At 35.7% G+C, this 19,037-nt stretch overlaps 1 protein-coding gene and 1 long non-coding RNA gene across 3 annotated transcripts; one reads left to right on the forward strand and one right to left on the reverse strand.

The window, feature by feature from the left end:
* Window positions 1–400: 400 nt before the first annotated feature.
* Window positions 401–13,548, reverse strand: LOC148768058 (uncharacterized). The gene is made up of 3 exons (XM_088822752.1): window positions 13,326–13,548; window positions 840–1,457; window positions 401–784 (listed from the first exon to the last, which is right to left on the reverse strand). Exons 1-3 carry the CDS (start codon window positions 13,434–13,436, stop codon window positions 401–403), a joined length of 1,113 nt encoding a protein of 370 aa, XP_088678878.1. The 5' UTR covers window positions 13,437–13,548.
* A 3,822-nt stretch (window positions 13,549–17,370) lies between these two features.
* Window positions 17,371–18,723, forward strand: LOC148768059 (uncharacterized). Of its 2 annotated transcripts, none has more exons than XR_016033425.1 (3): window positions 17,371–17,884; window positions 17,968–18,016; window positions 18,224–18,723. It is a non-coding gene; the product is annotated as an uncharacterized LOC148768059 (long non-coding RNA). The 2 variants fall into 2 exon arrangements; XR_016033424.1 differs by having other exon boundaries at window positions 17,372–17,822.
* Window positions 18,724–19,037: the final 314 nt, after the last annotated feature.

The following is a 19,037-nucleotide window of genomic DNA, read 5'->3' on the forward strand; positions in this document are numbered from 1 at the left end:
TATTGTACCTGTAATGTTGGCCACCTTGTACAGCAGAGGCATGAATCCTCCAATTAAAACCTGATTCTTTGCATCCTGCAGTGACTCACTTCATTTCATTTTTTTTTATATTCTAACTCGTATCCATTTGTTACCACCCAATCTGTAAGAGCCTCTCTGAAAATGCCAATATTTGAAAACTTCATCAATTCTTCCAAGTTTCTGTTCTTCATACTTTGGAATTCAGTAAACGTAGGCTATTTGGCTGTCTGTGGATCATCCAAATTTTCAATATTATCATCATCTTTAGCATCACTGAACCATTGGGATGAATGGAATGTAGATGGATTTATTGTACATCTTTGCACTCTTTTATTTTGCTCCTAGCTTTCTTTCCCATTGTATTCAGCTTCTTGATTAACTATTTCTTAGTTGGTTGTCTATCCACAAAAATATCATCATCTGATGAGCCTTCAATATCATCCAGTTTCTCACTTGGAGCATTGGATTCTACATCATCCTCTGAAGACTCTACATCATCACCTTGAATGTATTCATGATCTGATGAATCATCACCCTCAAAATCTTCATATTTTGCAGTATTATGAAGTGGCTCTTCATTTGTTGGTACCTCATAAGCTGGTTCACCTATACTTGCAATTTCATCTTCATAAATTACTCTTTCACTTGCAATTTCATCTTCAAAAGTTGTCCTTTCACTTACAAGCTCCTCTTCAAAAGCTGCCCTTGCCCTTGCAATTTCCTCTTCAATTTCCTCATCATATTCTGGTTCATTTGTCCTTGCCTTTTTTTCATTTTCATCACCAGCCCTGCCATTTTGTTGAACTTCATCCCCTAACCCTTGCATTTTCTTGAAGTTCATCCCCAACCCATGCATTTTCTTCAAATTCATCCCCAACCCATGTATTTTCTTCAAATTCATCCATATCCCTTGCATTTTCTTCTAGTGCATCCTCAGTCCTTGCATTTTCTTGCTCACCACTAGACACAGCATTTGGTTGCTCATCACTAGCCAATGCATTTGCTTGTTCATCACTAGCCACTGTATTTTTTTGCACATCACTAGCCACTGTAGTTTCCAGTACCTCATCAGCTTCAATTCCCTCTTCACCATACCCCAACTGTAGTACTTTTGGATATATAATACTCTCGTTTTTACCAACTCCAAGCAATGGCTCTATTCCAGATTCTTCAGTATACAATGTTAGAAAATTCAACCTTTCATGTACATTCACCATAAAAGGAATACGATTGTCATCAACAATACGTTGCAACCCCATTTCCAGTGTTTGCCCCGGGTACAAAAAATAATGGTAAATTTGGAACACTAGGTCCATGTTCATGTAGTCTAAGGACACCCTTTCAACCTCACTCTTTCTTCCTCCACCATATTTTAGTCTTGGCTCATGTACAAATTTTCCATCTAACCAAATAGTAATTTTGCAGAGGGTGTCCATCTGCATATAAAAAAAAAAAAAAAAGAGTAAGATATATTAAACAAGTTTTCAACAACCACAAATATATTAAAAAAAATTCTCAAATTCATCGACAACCAGAAATCATAAAGAAATCCTATACCATACATGTTCCCTAAACCTACAGACAAAATGTGCTTTATGAAACAATAAAATTGAAAACATGGACCACATACACAAACTCCAACACAAATGCAGACAATATATACCCTACAAAGCAATAAAATAGAGAAAATGGACCACAACCCACAAATCTCTAAATAACTAAATATAAAAAAGTTCCACATATGTTAACAAAAAGAGAAGTGGGAAAATACATTTCAAGTTACCTCGTCAAAAACCAGAAATTGGAGAAATTATTTCAACGGGATTCTAGTCTGCACATTTTCCCGTTCTTCTTCCTCATATATATGCGTAAATGGGTACCGAGTTGGTGTTTCACGACACAAATATGGTGTTTGTTGCAAGTATATTTCACGATTTGCACAGCAAAATAGAGATTCGCAGACAAAATTGATTTCTAGGGTTTTTGGGAGTGGGTCTGGTATTGGATAAGGATTTTGGGGAGTGGGTCTGATTCGCGAATAGGGGGGAGATGAATTTTGAGAGTTGATTGACGCAGTATCTTCATTAGGGTAGAAAATTCATTTCATGTTAGTCAACAGGGCTTATTTCGATGGGGGCGGTGGGCTGAATAAAACCCACCATAGGAAGTTCCTTGCCAATTATTTTTACACAGAAGCTTTTACGGCAATTAGACGTTTCACAGGGAGTGTATGCAATTAACTCACTGAATCATAGTACTCAACTACCGACTTGTGATATTCAAATACTAAGCTATTATGCGTAACCTAGAAATAAATTTCATAATCATGATCTTATTTGGGAAGAAAGTCAAAATATGTTCAGACAACCGTCTATTAATTTCGAACTCCCTATTTCTGACTTTCTGAGCAAAATAAAGTAATGTTTGTTGATCTTATTATAAAAAAAAACCCCAAAGTTTAGCCCCTGCATAGAATAATTACAACTCCCCTTATATATGTGAACTTGATACGCGTAAAACCTACGTATGAAAAACCGCAAGTGTACAGTATCGCATTTTGTAGAATAGTGAATTCCAGATATCAATCCACAGGGAATTAAGTTCCTAAATTTACCAAGTACCGTAATTATACTATCCTAAACTTTATCTAGACGATCGAAAGGGTGGGGGATGAAGCTAAAAATAAAGAAACAATAATAAAAGCAACGGTCCGCCAGTATAAGCGAGGAATTCCGACGTTTGATGGCTTCTAGGGTAAAATCCACAAATGAACTATCGATATAGATCTACAAATCCGAATCTAATGTCAATTCTATATTCGCTAACCCAGACACTAAAATACCCTAACCCCCGTCTCCAGTGTAGTTAGAGTCTACCCACAGGTCCGACGTCTCCGTTCAGAACCTAATATTAAGAGAGCATTTAGGTCAAGTCCTTAAGGGCTACCCGAGGTGCATCACGTCTCCGTTTCCACAACCCGAGCTATGTTTTCCTAAAATCAAACGAGAAATCCTCTCTCGAATTCATTCCCATTTACAATCAATTCAATTGTTGGCCAAACAATCGAACGCATTTAATACAGGAAAACATAAACAGAATCAAAGAACGACAAATAGATCACAGATCTGGAAATCAAAATCAATATATACAAGGTTTCATTTCCCTAAAAGAAAATGCTCAGTTCATTACAAACATATAGCATCCAAATGAAGAACACGAGAAATCATAAACTAAACGTAAAGAAAAAGGTTATGAAAAAACTGAATCGAAACCCTCGTCGAAGCTTCCCGCGAAGAACTGGCGAAAACCGAAGAAAAACCGAAGACCAATTCCGAAGAAAGTCGAACAACTCCCCAAAAAGAGTGAGGGGCTTGCTTCTATTTATAGTAAGGCAAAGCTTCTTGAGGAATTTTTGCCTTTTTAGATTTTTTACACATCCCGAGGCCATATCGCGAAATGGGCATCAATATCGGGCGATATGGCAAAAACCCAAGCTCTCTGTTTCGTTTCTCCCCATATCGCGATACAGGATGGAATATCGCGCAATATGGCAAAAATGCAAGCTCTATGTTTCATTTCTCCCCATATCGCGATACAGGATGGCATATCGCGCGATATGGAAAAAATGCAAGCTCTCGGTTTCATTTCTCCCCATATCGCGATATGGTGACTGTCTGAACTTGAAACTCCGTGTTGACCCTTTTTCAGGCCGAATTCGAGAAAAATGCATTTCACAAAAGTTGTAGCCCTTGCAGTTGGCTTTCTAACTCTACTTGGATCAGCTCAATCGGAGGTCATATGAGAGAGTTATGCATGAAATACCGAACGCTGCCATTGTCCGCTAAAATGCAACTTTGCACTTGTTTGGTTTGATTCTCGGCTTCGCTTCCAAAATCGTTTCGAATCGGCAAAAATAGCTTCTCTTTACCTATAAAAGAAATAAAACAAGACACTCAATAATATGTACAAATAACGCCAAAACTCGGACGAACGAAGACCAAAACTCGAAGATTCGATAAGTAGAAATCGTGCAAAATGAACACTTTTCACACCCTCAAACTTAGATCTTTACTCGTCCCGAGTAAATCAAAACAAAACTACAACAAAAAAGAACAAAAACAACAAACTAAATCTAGGCCACTAACGTAGGGAATCACGATTGCATTTAGCGTATGCAACAAGCCTTTGAACCTCTGGGTACCCCCAAAGGACGAGTTGTGTCTCGTGAGGGTTTTCAGACAACACACCCACAAAGTTGCCGGATTGGTCAAATCATTGCAATTAATTCCAAAGATTAGACGAGCTAGATAACTTTAAAATCTTAGAATGGCATACGGCTTAAGGTATTCGACTTTCCTACCAACGCAATTAGTTGTTTCTACACCAAAATGAAAGATAGACTCAATAATCCGTAATTAAACAATAAACACACTCATCGAGGGTTTTGAGTAGAAATGTGGGTGAAAAATAAGTTTTGATTCTGAAATTCAAAAACTCGAGTTGGGCATAAGTAGGTCTATTTATTCAAACAGAAATGACAACAACAATATTTTTAGTGATTTTCATCACAATTTTTTCCTTTTTTCATTTTTGTTTTTTGAAACGGGCATAATCGTGACTCATGCAAGGCTCGACACCACTGTGTTATCTCTCTGACCCATGTATCGAACTTTAGTCCAAGAAACCCCCAAGCTTGACAACTCAAGAGACTTAGGCGACGAGGTGCACCCAACGGGTTAAGCTCGAGTCACAAAGGCGGGGAAATCAGAGCGTGAATCACAACAACACCGCATATTATTATTTTTCTCTTTATCTTTTTTTTTTAATAGACAATATAACATGAAATAAAAACGTAAAGACCATTGATAGAAATTTTAGCCAACAACTCGAATTGTGAACACATAATTCAATTCTAACTCGCCCCCCAAACCTCATACTATCATACCCCTCAGAAAAAGTGCGCTCAAGCTTAATCGGGAAGGATTCGAAAGGCTATCCACACAAGTTGCAAAAACGCAGTCGGAAGGTTCATCTATTATTAGCCGGTTATCCACAATTTCAATTTTAAAATCAACTAGCCAGTCTACTAATTCATTAATTGCTTTGCTTCAATAGAATCCGGAAATGCAACTTACACTCACTACTAAATGAAATGCATGTGACAAACATAACACAATTACGGAATTCGAAATACATAAACGAAACTAAATTATATGATATGCCTGCAAAAGACCGAATCAAAATAAGCTAAACTCACCCCCAAATTTAAATCATGCATTGCTCTCAATGCGAAAAATAAAAGATATGAGAAAGAAATACGCCCTGAACAGGCGTGCCGCAGATTGATCAGTGTTCTACGGTTGCGAAAGTGTTCTTTGGTTGCACGGGGTGCCATGGATTTTGGCACCGAGGGCGAACTGCCGGAGTTGTGTAGACTTCACCGACTTCTTACTCTTCTTTTCTTGGGAACGAGATACCGGCAAAAATCAAGAAATGGGTGAAATCTAGCTTAAACCAAAAAAACAAAAAAAATGCTAAAACGACAAAAACAAAGAAAATAAATGACGAGAAATAAATAATGGGTTGCCTCCCATTCAGCGCCTGTTTTAAAGTCGACGGCTCGACACAATTTGGATGGATTATGTCCAATCCAAAGCTTTGTAGATTGCGCATCCATCCGTCAGTCTTGATACATACTTTGCAATCACATCATGGAGTAGATTGCAATCTTGTAATGACCATCCCAACCCATGGTACTTTTCGTTTGCTTGGGAAATCACTCGGTAGGAGACTAGGATGGGTTGCTTGCCTACCGATCTCTCAAACTCGTATACAAGATACTCGATCTTTGGAGAAAGCTCTACCTCAAATTTGAAACTCGTCTTCTCGCTCACACTCAAATCCGGAGTAGCACTGTGGATAGGATTTTGTTCGTCAAGTTCCTCTACCATCATCTTCATCCCACTCTCATCACACGCAAAAGTATCTACAGAACTGGGATGAATAATTCCCTCAAGGTGCTCAACCTCATCGTTTATACGAAAATCTGTAAATACCTCATTGTCTTCATAAAGGATGGTCGGATGTGGTTTGTGAAAGTGACATATCTGAAAATTTTCGAAAATATTTGCCAGGAAGAGGAGTTCGTCTTGTAAATAGCACAATTGCTCATTTGTCTGTGTAATTCCGTTTTCTAGGTTCAACCTTCGATGTCTTTCAATATCCTCCAACTCTTGTTGAATGTAATCTCCTCTGGATTGAATCTCGTAAAGAGAGATATCATATATCGAGGCCATCAATGTATACAAATTTGCTAAAACAAATGACAAAAATCAAAAGAAAAAAAAGAAAAAAAAATGTCTAAAGTAAAGTAAGGATAGTTGGTAACGATATTAGTAAATTCAAGATTAACTAATTCCCCGGCAACGGCGCCAAAAACTTGATACGCGTAAAACCTACGTATGAAAAACTGCAAGTGTACAGTATCGCGTTTTGTAGAATAGTGAATTCCAGATATCGATCCACAGGGAATTAAGTTCCTAAATTTACCAAGTACCGTAATTATCCTATCCTAAACTTTATCTAGACGATCGAAAGGGTGGGGGATGAAGCTAAAAAGAAAGAAACAATAATAAAAGCAACGATCCGCCAGTATAAGCGAGGAATTCCGACGTGTTATGGCCTCTAGGGTAAAATCCACCAATGAACTATCGATAAAGATCTACAAATCTGAATCTAATATCAATTCTATATTCGCTAACCCAAACACTAAAATACCCTAACCCCCGTCTCCAGTGTAGTTAGAGTCTACCCACAGGTCCGACGTCTCCATTCAGAACCTGATATTAAGAGAGCATTTAGGTCAAGTCCTTAAGGGCTACCCGAGGTGCATCACGTCTCCGTTTCCACAACCCGAGCTATGTTTTCCTAAAATCAAACGAGAAATCCTCTCTCGAGGTCATTCCCATTTACAATCAATTCAATTGTTGGCCAAACAATCGAACGCATTTAATACAGGAAAACATAAACAGAATCAAAGAACGATAAATAGATCACAGATCTGCAAATCAAAATCAATATATACAAGGTTTCATTTCCCTAAGAGAAAATGCTCAGTTCATTACAAACATATAGCATCTAAATGAAGAACACAAGAAATCATAAACTAAACGTAAAGAAAAAACTTATGAAAAAACCCGAGTTGAAACCCCTTGTTGGGTGCTAAATACCTAACACGCAAGTGCACGTATCGCAAACAAGTAGTAAAAGTGGACTCGTGAGAGTCGGATGTCGATCCCCCAGGGAATACTCAAATTATCTAATCCTAAGTACCAAATTCTAACAATTATGATTTTTATCCAGCCTACGCAAAGTTATCAAAACTAAATAATTAAACTAATTATGAAAGCAATTAAACACGAGAAAATAACAATAAAAACGGACCTAGGATTTTATCTTCCCCCTATGCAAGAATTGCTCACCCAAAACCCCTCAATTATGAAATATATGATTCATGATTAATAACCCGAGACACTAATTTACTCATAACCCGCTGTCGCGTGTATTATGAGTCTATTATTCATAAACGGTTCACTATATGTCTATGCAAACAAATTATGAATAAAGCATTAACTAACAAGTCTCGTAAATGGCTACCTAAGGTGATATTTGTATGTCTACGACACCACATGCAATTGACACACTCATCCGGTGAAAACTACTCGAAGGTTCTTATACTTACCTTCTAATTATCAAAATAGCTCTGTCGAGTCAATCCCAATAATCACAGATAAAGCACATAAATTGATCAAGTTCATGCACTAACAATCATAACAAGTAGAAGAAATAATCATAAAATCATAATTGCATAATCTCAAGAAAACGGGTTCACCATCCCCACATAGGGTTCCAACAAAATCCTAGATTAAAAGCTTAGCTACTCGTAATTCTTATGATAAATAAAATAGAATTAATAAAAGAAATAAGAAAAACTATGCTTGAGTCTTCGTTGATCTTCGTTCCTCGCTCCTCTCGCTCCAAGCTTGTGTCCCCCCAAAGTCCTTTGATTCGTGCTTGGTTTGGGCTTAAATAGATGTCCCAACTTGGTAGATGATTCTAGGTTTCCTTGTGTGTTTAAAAGTCCAAAATTGTCTCCAGCGTGTTTTGGCACGGCCGCGCGAAAATCTGTTAAAATCTCATACGTCCGCGCGAGAATCGCCGAAACCTTCTGCCCCATTTCTGCTGTTGGCACGGACGTCCCATGTTTAAGGGTAAATCTGGGACGGCCGTCCCGTGCCAAATTCTTCATATTTTTTATTATTTCACTTTTGGCCCATATTTTCTCCAAAATTATAGTTTTGACCCCAAACTTTTCCAATTCTTCAATTTGTACCTAGAATACAATAAATCAACTTTTTAAGCACCAATTATCGTTAATTCACACAAAAAGCTCAAATAAAAAGATACGATAAAGTGTAAAAATATACACTTAACACACCCCCAAACTTGATCTTTTGTTTGTCCTCAAGCAAAAACTAGCAACTTTCACAGCAACACTCTCAACAACTGCCTCTCATCACATAGATTAATGGTCAACTTTCATTTTTCAGAACTTGCAATTATCATAACAATTCTCAAAAATTTACAAGCTTGTAATTCAAAGATACGTATTCACTCACCATTGCTAAAAACCACAAACCATGCTATCGCTTCAAGTATCCCATATTTGTACATTAAAAATGGAGAAATTTTTTACTTACATAGTAATATTCAACTCCAAAGACTCACCAAATTTCTTTACTCGGCTAGTATCAAATAATTGAGCTATTGGGATCATTGGGACTTTTTGGCTTTCAAATGTTGGGCTTTTTGGTTCGAGGTAGGAGATATGGGTATAGGTGGCTATGCTTCTTGAATTGAGGTGATTACGCCAAATTTTGAAAGATAAGCGTTTGAAACAATGAATTCACCTCCAAGGACTTTTAATAAACTCGATTTTTAAGAGTTCAAAAGTCTCCACTTTTGCTCTTAAGACAATGGATCGAGCTTTCAAACAAAAATTCAACAACTAGTCCTTTCATCTCCCTTCTAGTCTCTTCTTCTTCTTTCTCTTTTTTCTTCTCTTCTTTTTTTTTTCTCTTTTTTTTTTTTTTTTTTTTTTTGGTAGAGGAAGAAGAAGGACCTTATAAATTTTCCAACCGAACTCCAAAGGGTAATTTTTCAAGAATCTCCATTTATTCTACCTTATACACATTGGCTAAAAGAAAGATCATTGTTTCTCCAAGGCTCAATCAAGGTTCGAATGATAAAAATTTAAAGGTAGGCTTGAAAGGCTCAAACGGTTCAAAGATGGCCCAAATCACTTCCCAAATTGCTCAACAATTTAATATTTCACTTTTGTAAATTCCTAAGGCAAGTTCTAAAACCGAATAGCATATGATATAGCATAAATTAATTCCACGTTTTAAAACACAAAACTTTCAACCAAAGCAAGGCATAATTCGTGATTCCTAACAATGACTCCTTCCTACGACACTTTGAATCAAAAGCTCACCAAAATTCAATCACAATCAAGATAAAGCACGCAATTTCATCATTAAACATCGATCATCTCTCATAATTATAACTCATCGATGTATTCGACTCAAGCAATTTTTTTTTAAGAAAACAATAAATAAACGAAAAAAAAAATCCGAAGGCATGCAAACTAAAAAATTAAAGCACATAAAAACAAGTAATTTTCCACCCCCAAACTTAAAATTTACATTGTCCTCAATGCAATTAGAACAAAGTTCAAGGATAGAATACACCTGATTAGTCGGAAAGTCCTTCTCCGGGATGCACTCTTTGATGTTCATTCAATCCACATTTAACGTCCGATCCCTTAGTGTTTGATTTTCGACCTAAAAATTAAAACAAGATTAAATTATTAGTTTGCGCATGCTAAAATCCTAAGAAAAATAAAAATACGAAAATCGATAAATGCTTGGATTGCCTCCCGAGAAGCGCTAAGTTTTAAGTCTTCAGCCAGACTTTGCTTCTTAAAACTGTTATGTCCAATCCAAAGCCTTGTAGATTGTGCATCCATCCATGAGCTCTATCACTTCAATTGCAACCAAGGCATGGATAGCATTGCAATATATCAGGGTCCACCTTAGCTTGTAGTCTTTCTTGGTTGTAATCAATCGGTACGAAGCTAAGATGGGATCTTCATCACCCGCTCCCTCAAATCGGTACACAAAAACCTCACGTCCGCGTATAACCTCCACTTCAAACACATTCGTCTTCTCACCAACCTCTATTGATGCCTTCAAATCTACATTTAGATCAACGACAGGGTCCACAACTAGAAAATCTTCAATCATTACATCCATCTCCTTCTTCTCTTGTTCTGAGGCATCTTCGTGGTTTAGCTCGATTGCCTTCTCAGATTCATCATGCTCAAGTGTCTTCGTAATTTCTATTTCTCTCATATCGACACTATTTTCTGGACATAGAAGATTTTTCTCACCGCAGGCTTCACCCGAATTTTCTTTGATATAACCATTGCCGATTTCGTCTGGAATATTTTCAAGGGATTCAGATTTTAATTTGAGCTTAATCTCTTCCAGTTGTATCTCCATGTTTCGAAATGATGCTTGAGTGGACTTCATGAAATCGGTAATGAGGGATACCAAATCAACTTGTTCATCAGTGGTCTGTTGCTGCTGCATTGGATAATAATTTTGAAAATCATCAAATTGTGGCTCTCTATGTTGAAACTCGTTCAAATCTTGGTCTTGAAAGCTTTGCTCGTATGTGTTGTTGGTGTAAGTGTTCCAATAACCTCCCTTGGTAATTTCGTCAAAATTCGTCGTTGTTGGTGATCCCCAACATTGATCGGAATAATGATTTCCACCACATGCTGAACAGAACGGAGGAATATCATAGGTGTTTTGGAGGTATTCGTCAGATGGAAGCCATTCATATCCCGTTTGAGGTGCCCGAACATTGTAACCAGACATAAAACAAAAACAAAAAATAAAAATAAAAATTAAAAATTAAAATAAAAATTAAATGGCTGAAGTAAGAAAAATTGCTCAAATTTGATATTAGAATAAATAGATAATTTAGCTGTATTCCCCGGCAACGGCACCAAAAACTTGTTGGGTGCTAAATACCTAACACGCAAGTGCACGTATCGCAAACAAGTAGTAAAAGTGGACTCGTGAGAGTCGGATGTCGATCCCACAGGGAATACTCAAATTATCTAATCCTAAGTACCAAATTCTAACAATTATAATTTTTATCCAGCCTACGCAAAGTTATCAAAACTAAATAATTAAACTAATTATGAAAGCAATTAAACACGAGAAAATAACAATAAAAACGGACCTAGGATTTTATCTTCCCCCTATGCAAGAATTGCTCACCCAAAACCCCTCAATTATGAAATATATGATTCATGATTATTAACCCGAGACACTAATTTACTCATAACCCGCTGTCGCGTGTATTATGAGTCTATTATTCATAAACGGTTCACTATATGTCTATGCAAACAAATTATGAATAAAGCATTAACTAACAAGTCTCGTAAATGGCTACCTAAGGTGATATCTGTATGTCTACGACACCACATGCAATTGACACACTCATCCGGTGAAAACTACTCGAAGGTTCTTATACTTACCGTCTAATTATCAAAATAGCTCTGTCGAGTCAATCCCAATAATCACAGATAAAGCACAGAAATTGATCAAGTTCATGCACTAACAATCATAACAAGTAGAAGAAATAATCATAAAATCATAATTGCATAATCTCAAGAAAACGGGTTCACCATCCCCACATAGGGTTCCAACAAAATCCTAGATTAAAAGCTTAGCTACTCGTAATTCTTATGATAAATAAAATAGAATTAATAAAAGAAATAAGAAAAACTATGCTTGAGTCTTCGTTGATCTTCGTTCCTCGCTCCTCTCGCTCCACGCTTGTGTCCCCCCAAAGTCCTTTGATTCGTGCTTGGTTTGGGCTTAAATAGATGTCCCAACTTGGTAGATGATTCTAGGTTTCCTTGTGTGTTTAAAAGTCCAAAATTGTCTCCAGCGTGTTTTGGCACGGTCGTGCGAAAATCAGTTAAAATCTCACACGGCCGCGCGAGAATCGCCGAAACCTTCTGCCCCAGTTCTGCTGTTGGCACAGCCGTCCCATGTTTAAGGGTAAATCTGGGACGGCCGTCCCGTGCCAAATTCTACATATTTTTTATTATTTCACTTTTGGCCCATATTTTCTCCAAAATTGCAGTTTTGACCCCAAACTTTTCCAATTCTTCAATTTGTACCTAGAATACAATAAATCAACTTTTTAAGCACCAATTATCGTTAATTCACACAAAAAGCTCAAATAAAAAGATACGATAAAGTGTAAAAATATACACTTAACACCCCTCGTCGAAGCTTCTCGCGAAGAACTGGCGAAAACCGAAGAAAAACCGAAGACCAATTCCGAAGAAAGTCTAACAACTCCCCAAAAAGAGTGAGGGGCTTGCTTCTATTTATAGTAAGGCAAAGCTTCTTGAGGAATTTTGCCTTTTTAGATATTTTTTACACATTCCGAGGCCATATCACGATATGGGCATCAGTATCGGGCGATATGGCAAAAACCCAAGCTCTCTGTTTCGTTTCTCCCCATATCGCGATACACGATGGCATATCGCGCGATATGGCAAAAATGCAAGCTCTCTGTTTCATTTCTCCCCATTTCGCGATACAGGATGGCATATCGCCGATATGGCAAAAATGCAAGCTCTCTATTTCATTTCTCCCCATATCGCGATACATAATGGCAATATCGCGATATGGTGACTGTCTGAACTTGAAACTCCGTGTTGACCCTTTTTTAGGCCGAATTCGACAAAAATGCATTTCTCGAAAGTTGTAGCCCTTGCAGTTGGCTTTCTAACTCTACTTGAATCAGCTCAATCGGAGGTCATATGAGAGAGTTATGCATGAAATACCGAACGCTGCCATTGTCCGCTAAAATGCAACTTTGCACTTGTTTGGTTTGATTTTCGGCTTCGCTTCCAAAATAGTTTCGAATCGGCAAAAATAGCTTCTCTTTACCAATAAAATAAATAAAACAAGAAACACAATAATATGTACAAATAATGCCGAAACTGAAACGAACGAAGACCAAAACTCGAAGTTTCGATAAGTAAAAATCGTGCAAAATGAACACTTATCATAACTCAACAAACAAAAACTGCAAATCACATAAAAAGAAAGGAGAAAGGAAAAAAAAAAAATGAGAAAGTGATGAATTACCATCAATAACTGCAAATACATCTTCTTCATCGACATCTGATTTTGTTCCACTTGAGTCACTGGAACTGCTAGAGTCACCAGAACTATCACCATAATCAACATTTGTTGCATCCTCACTCATGTATTCAGAATACTGAAATGATTTTTATGGGACTAATTTTACAAATACCCTTCATTCAAAAAATGTTCTCTCTCTAAAACTTTCAAACTTCACAAACACGCTCAAGGTGGGCGTGGAAAATCACATCCCACGCCCAATTTAGACATGAGAGAGACACTTTTTTTTTTCTTTTTTTTCCAATACATGTTTTACATTAAAAAAAAATAATACTAATTAATTATTCATTAACTGCCAATTAATTATCACTACATTTTTTTGGGATAATTAGTGAGAACCCCCTACATCATTTACATATATTAGGGTGGATATAACCCCCTTTTCATAATTAGTGAGACCCCCCTCTATTAATATTTTAATTTAGAATAAATATAAATCTTTAGTTTTATGTCTGTATTACCCTTTTACCATATTAAAACCTCAAACCCTATTTCTCTAATTCCTCGTCCAATTTCTTTTTACAAGTCGCCACGCCTCTCTCTCGTTCTCTCCCCTGCGCCGCTGCTACTCATCTCCACCGAGCCGCCTCTCCGCTTCTACCGTTCCTCATCTCTGCCCCAACGTCGCCTCACGGTCTTCCTTGTTTCCCCTCATCTATCTTCGTCTCCGATCCACAGACCGCCGCAATCGCTCCCCCGGCTAAAGTATATAAAATAATTTAATTTTAATTCGGTAAGAAAATTCACATCTTTTCTAGGGTAGAAAATTATGGGCTTAAAATATTTTATTTTTGTAACTTAATTGTCCATCGAATCATTGAGGAATAAATAAGATTTAGATTATGATATATTCTTTACATCTATTAGGATGAGTATTTTTTTTTTAAATATTCGGGTCACTCAAGTAAATTAGAATCGATGTCTGACTTTGTGTATCTATCAGTGGCTTTCTTGTATAAAGAAATAGAATAAAATACAAGTATTTTCCTAACTAATGATAATACAGTTGTTTTCTACTTTTTATAGTTGTTTTTTGAGTTATTTATGCTACTTTTTAATAGTTGTTTATGTTGCTGTTGTATTTTGTTTGTTATTATTTTTGTAGTTTGATTTACGATGTTTGTAGTTGTTTTTTATTTGCAGGTGTGGACTTTATGCTAAGAATTGCTCCCATTCTTGCATTATTGTTGGTGGTGCCGACGACAAATCTCCGTAAAAGTGGAGATGAAAAAGTGAAGGGATAGAAAAGGTGAATGGTGGATCTCGTGCCTAGGGTTTTAGAGCGTGTCGAATACTTTTTGAATTTTTGATTTGAGATGTTTTGTGATGTTTTTTCGATTAAATTTTGCATGAATTCGTAGTTACTTACAGGCCGATCGAGGAACAATTTAATAGTTGAGTTTAATATTTTATAGTTGTTTTCTATAGTTTATAGTTGTTTCCGATTTTTTGTAGTTGTTTTCGATTGCTAGTTGATTTCGATTGATTTTGATGTTTATATATTTGATTTCGTTAATTTGTAGTTGTTTTTATTTCAAGTAAACTCTACTATTGTAAACCACAATTTTTTGTGTTTGTTTAGAGTTTTCTTATAGTTGATTTGGGGAAAAAAATCGATTTTTTTTATAGTTACTTTCAGTATTGTTGTAGTTTATTATGAAAATATAAGCCAGAAAAAGAAGAAAAAAAACGAAATTGTATTTGATTTTCGGAAATAGTTGTTTTACAATTTATAGTTGTTTTTTTATTAAAAAATGGCAAAAAAATAGTTGTTTTGTAATAGTTGTTTTACAATTTATAGTTGTTTTTTTTATTAAAAATGGCAATAAAATAGTTGTTTTTCTTGAAAAAAATGCCAAAAATAACTGAAAATTAAAATTAAGAAAAATGAAATAAAAAAATTGAAATTATAGTCGATTTCAGAAATATTATAGTTGGTTTCGGAATCTTTATAGTTGATTACGAACAAAAAAAACGGAAATTAAAAAAATAAAACAAAATAAAAATTATTTTTAATTAAAATTAAAAGAAAAATATTTTTTAAAGCTATTATTGTTAGTTTTTTATTAAAATAATAAAAAAACCGAAAAATTAAATTTATTTAAATTTATATATTAAAAAATTTTGAGTTTGCGATTGTAGGGATATCAAATTTCTGAATTTTGTGTGTCCTTCCATAATATTTTCGAAAATCATTAAAATAGTGGGTTTTCCACTAATATTGAAAATATGGCTGGATCCCCCCTTATTAAAAAAACACTAGAGGGGGTTATGGCTAATAGTCCCCATTTTTTTACCAATTATTATTATTATTCATTAATTACGTCAAAATTATTAATAGTTATCAGCTTAATACTAAATAACTATTAATCAATAATTATTTATTAATTATTAACCGATAAATAATTAGTTAAAATTTCTTATTATTATTATTCATTAATAATTAAGTAATCACTACTTAACTAAAACAAAATAAAAAGAACAAGAAAACAAAAATTGAAAAATCATTCACACCCATGTTAGGTGTGGGAACTATTGTTTCACTCCCAATTTAGGCGTAATACACTCTTGTGAAGGATATTTTTATGTTTTTTGTTTGGGCGTGAAACGTGCGATTTCACGTTCATTTTAGAAGTGAATATGCAAATATCGGGACTTTTCAAACCCCTAGAGGGAGAAAGCTTTTGAAAATTAAAATAATATTCGTAAGATTGAAACCATGTTTATCAATTCGTGTCAGATTATCATCATAGGTCTTCATGTTGGGATATGTGTCCCAAGAGCCACTGAAAATTTGATTGCGATTCAATTTTAACTGATTTTAATTTTATTAGCATGCATAGATTCGATTCTTGTAAAGTTGAACAAAACCTAAATCTATTACTTGCGTTTTATGATTAAGATTTGATCCTAAACTCCGGTCATGATAAAATAGTTAGCTTGGAATCCTCAATCACAAACATAGCAATCATCGAGCTCCTCATTTTTTTGTTCACAAAAACCTTTGATCTTCTATTGTATATTTAACACCATAATTAAAAAGAAAAGAAGAGGAGAAATTTGAGAGTTTTTCTACTCAAATTCGTCCACTGCAAGATGTAAACGCAAGTGAAGAAAAAAATCTTCTCCAAAACTATGCGGCCGAAAATTTGTCCTCCAAGAGAGGCCAAATTTTGTTCAACTCTCTTTCATCTTATCCCTTAAGAATCTAAAAGGAGTTAAGAGTAGAAAATGAGTCAAACGAAAAAATCGTTCTCCTTGTATATCTATAGTAGCCGATTTTTGCATAGTGATAAAAAAAAAAAATCAAATTTTAACCTTCACATCATCCACTAAAAAATAAAATCAAATTTTAACCTTCACATCATCCACTTGGTTAAATTATATTTTCTTCTATAATTAGTAACGGCTATGCTAAATCCCACACCAATTTTACCAAATCATACACGTAATTGAAAATTTTTCTCTCTCTAAAATATCATCTTCTCATTTTCCACCCACTACAAGAAAAACTAGTTTATGTGACCAAATTCTCAGCGACCATAACTAAATGGTCACTGAATGTTCACATTTAGTGACCAAAAGTAATTTTGTAGCAAAAGTGGGAAGGGTTAAATCGTGTTGCGACCAACGAACATTTGGTAGCTATAAGTGGTCACTAATAGTTAGACATCTTGTAGCAACTAAAGTTAAAGTTTGTAGCGACAAATTTTATGGTCACTATAACTTAATGACAATAGTGACCAATTCAACATCAATTTTTTTTACGGTTGCTACGAGTCTTTAATTTAATTATTAACAACCATTTAATTGGGTTGCTAGCAACCACTTGAATTTGGTTACTATGAAACTATTTAGGGAAATCAAATCGATTTGGTCACTAGTTTAGTTTTAAACAAATCAAGAAAAGAAAAGAAAATAAAAGAAAGATGGGGGCGAAAATGCAAATAATGAAAAAATACAGCCATATCTTTGTTTTGTTTCTTCATCGCTCTCTTTCTCTCTCGCCTACTCTCTCGCCTACTCTCTCCTTCTCCCTCTCGGTTCTTGGCTGAAATTCCAGAAATTAATTGGAGAAAATTCGAATTCAAGAAGGGGTTTGAAGAAGTGAGGTATATGAAACAAATTTGAGGTTGGAATTGCAAATCCCCAATTCAATTATCGACAAAATTAGGGCTGTGTGAACGAGGGGTTATGACGATCAAGTCACATCGTTGGGAAGTCAGCTTTCCAGTGGTGCTGGCCTCCAGCGGTGGTTACATCAGACGGTCGCCGGAATCGGGCGAAGAGGACGACTAGCTGTCCAGAAATCGAATTCCAGCGTTTGGCTCTTTAAAGAATTAATTGAACGGAGGCCTTAGAGGGTGAATCTCGACGACCAGGACCCACGGTTAGAAACCTTGAGAAGTCAGCCTTCCATAGGTGCAGCGTGCATACAAGGTGTTTGATAAAATACTAGAACCAGACTCCAACTTTGGAGTGCAAAAACATTTTTTCAATTGGTTCGAAAAGTCGTTTCTTAAACAAGTCATTTCGGTTTTTTCTTGCATGGATTAATCTGATGTCTGGTTTAACTAATTTGCAGGAGCTTAAACTGTGATGAATTGACGATGGATCAAGCATCGGCTATTAAGGTTAGCTGCCATTTTCATGAGCATGTGCTTTACTAGTTTTCATGTCTCTGTACTCGAAATCGTAAAATGTTGGAAGATTTTGATGCTCGGTTTTTATAAGCTTGATCGAAAACTGAAAAAAAAAAGCACAGAAAAATCGAATAAATCATTACATTGCCTCCATCAATCAGCAAAAAAGAATATCCATTTCGGTATATTATGTTTCAGTAATTGTTCTCGGTGGTATTCATCGGCGGTGGTCGCCGGAATTTGGCGAGAATCCCAGCTGCGCACCGGAACTTTAGGGAAAGAAAACCTGCTGCCGCACCTGTTTTCGGAGCAGAATTTGGAGGGTTTGGAGTGCGAATTTGGGAATCATTCCTTGACGAAACTCGTAGAGGACCTCGAAAACTATTGGTTAGTGTAAAATTGTATCGAGTTAGAGTATGTTTTGAAGCTGATTAGTGGTCCGAATTAAGTGACTTTAAATCTGTAAAAACAGGGCAGTTTTGAATATTCTTCTTACGAGGCCGTTTTTGCTATGTTGAGCTAATAATTTGGGCTGTGTGTCTTCTAAGAACTTGTATTTTACATTGTAAGGTTCAATTTGGTGTATTATTTGGACAATTTGGATAACTCTACAAATTGTTATAATTTTTCAAATAAACAGTGCCAGCAAATGCATTTGTTCAAACAAAACCTAGCAGTTTCATGCAATTATCTTCCGGGGCTGTTACCTACGAATTGTGTATTTTTTTCTGTAGGGTATCAAACTGCCAAGCTCCATTCAAAACCTACTGTAAATTATATGTATTCCCCTTATGCAGTATTAATTACTGCCAAGGAGAATAGATATATAGATATGAATGTATAAACGAAAGAAAATAATAAAAGGTATGAATAAATTGGAAAAATCAAATAGATTGAGATTTTCAGCTCAGTCTTCCAATTTCACACCAGAGATTCACACTTCCAAATATACACCACCAGAGTACCTCAAGAAGAACAGATCTTCTCTCTCTCACACAACACTCTAACCCTA

This window comes from Erythranthe guttata, chromosome 9 (assembly GCF_056151865.1).
Source record: "Erythranthe guttata isolate IM_541 chromosome 9, IM_541, whole genome shotgun sequence".
Lineage (NCBI taxonomy): Eukaryota > Viridiplantae > Streptophyta > Magnoliopsida > Lamiales > Phrymaceae > Erythranthe > Erythranthe guttata.

Excerpts from the sequence above, each read along its gene's own strand:
- LOC148768058 (XM_088822752.1), bottom strand. The coding sequence starts at position 13,436 with ATGCAACAAATGTTGATTATGGTGATAGTTCTGGTGACTCTAGCAGTT. Across the intron at positions 1,458-13,325 it reads TGTATTTGCAGTTATTGATG|ATGGACACCCTCTGCAAAAT; the intron begins GTAATTCATCAC and ends TTTTATATGCAG. Across the intron at positions 785-839 it reads AACTTCAAGAAAATGCAAGG|GCAAGGACAAATGAACCAGA; the intron begins GTTAGGGGATGA and ends AATGAAAAAAAG.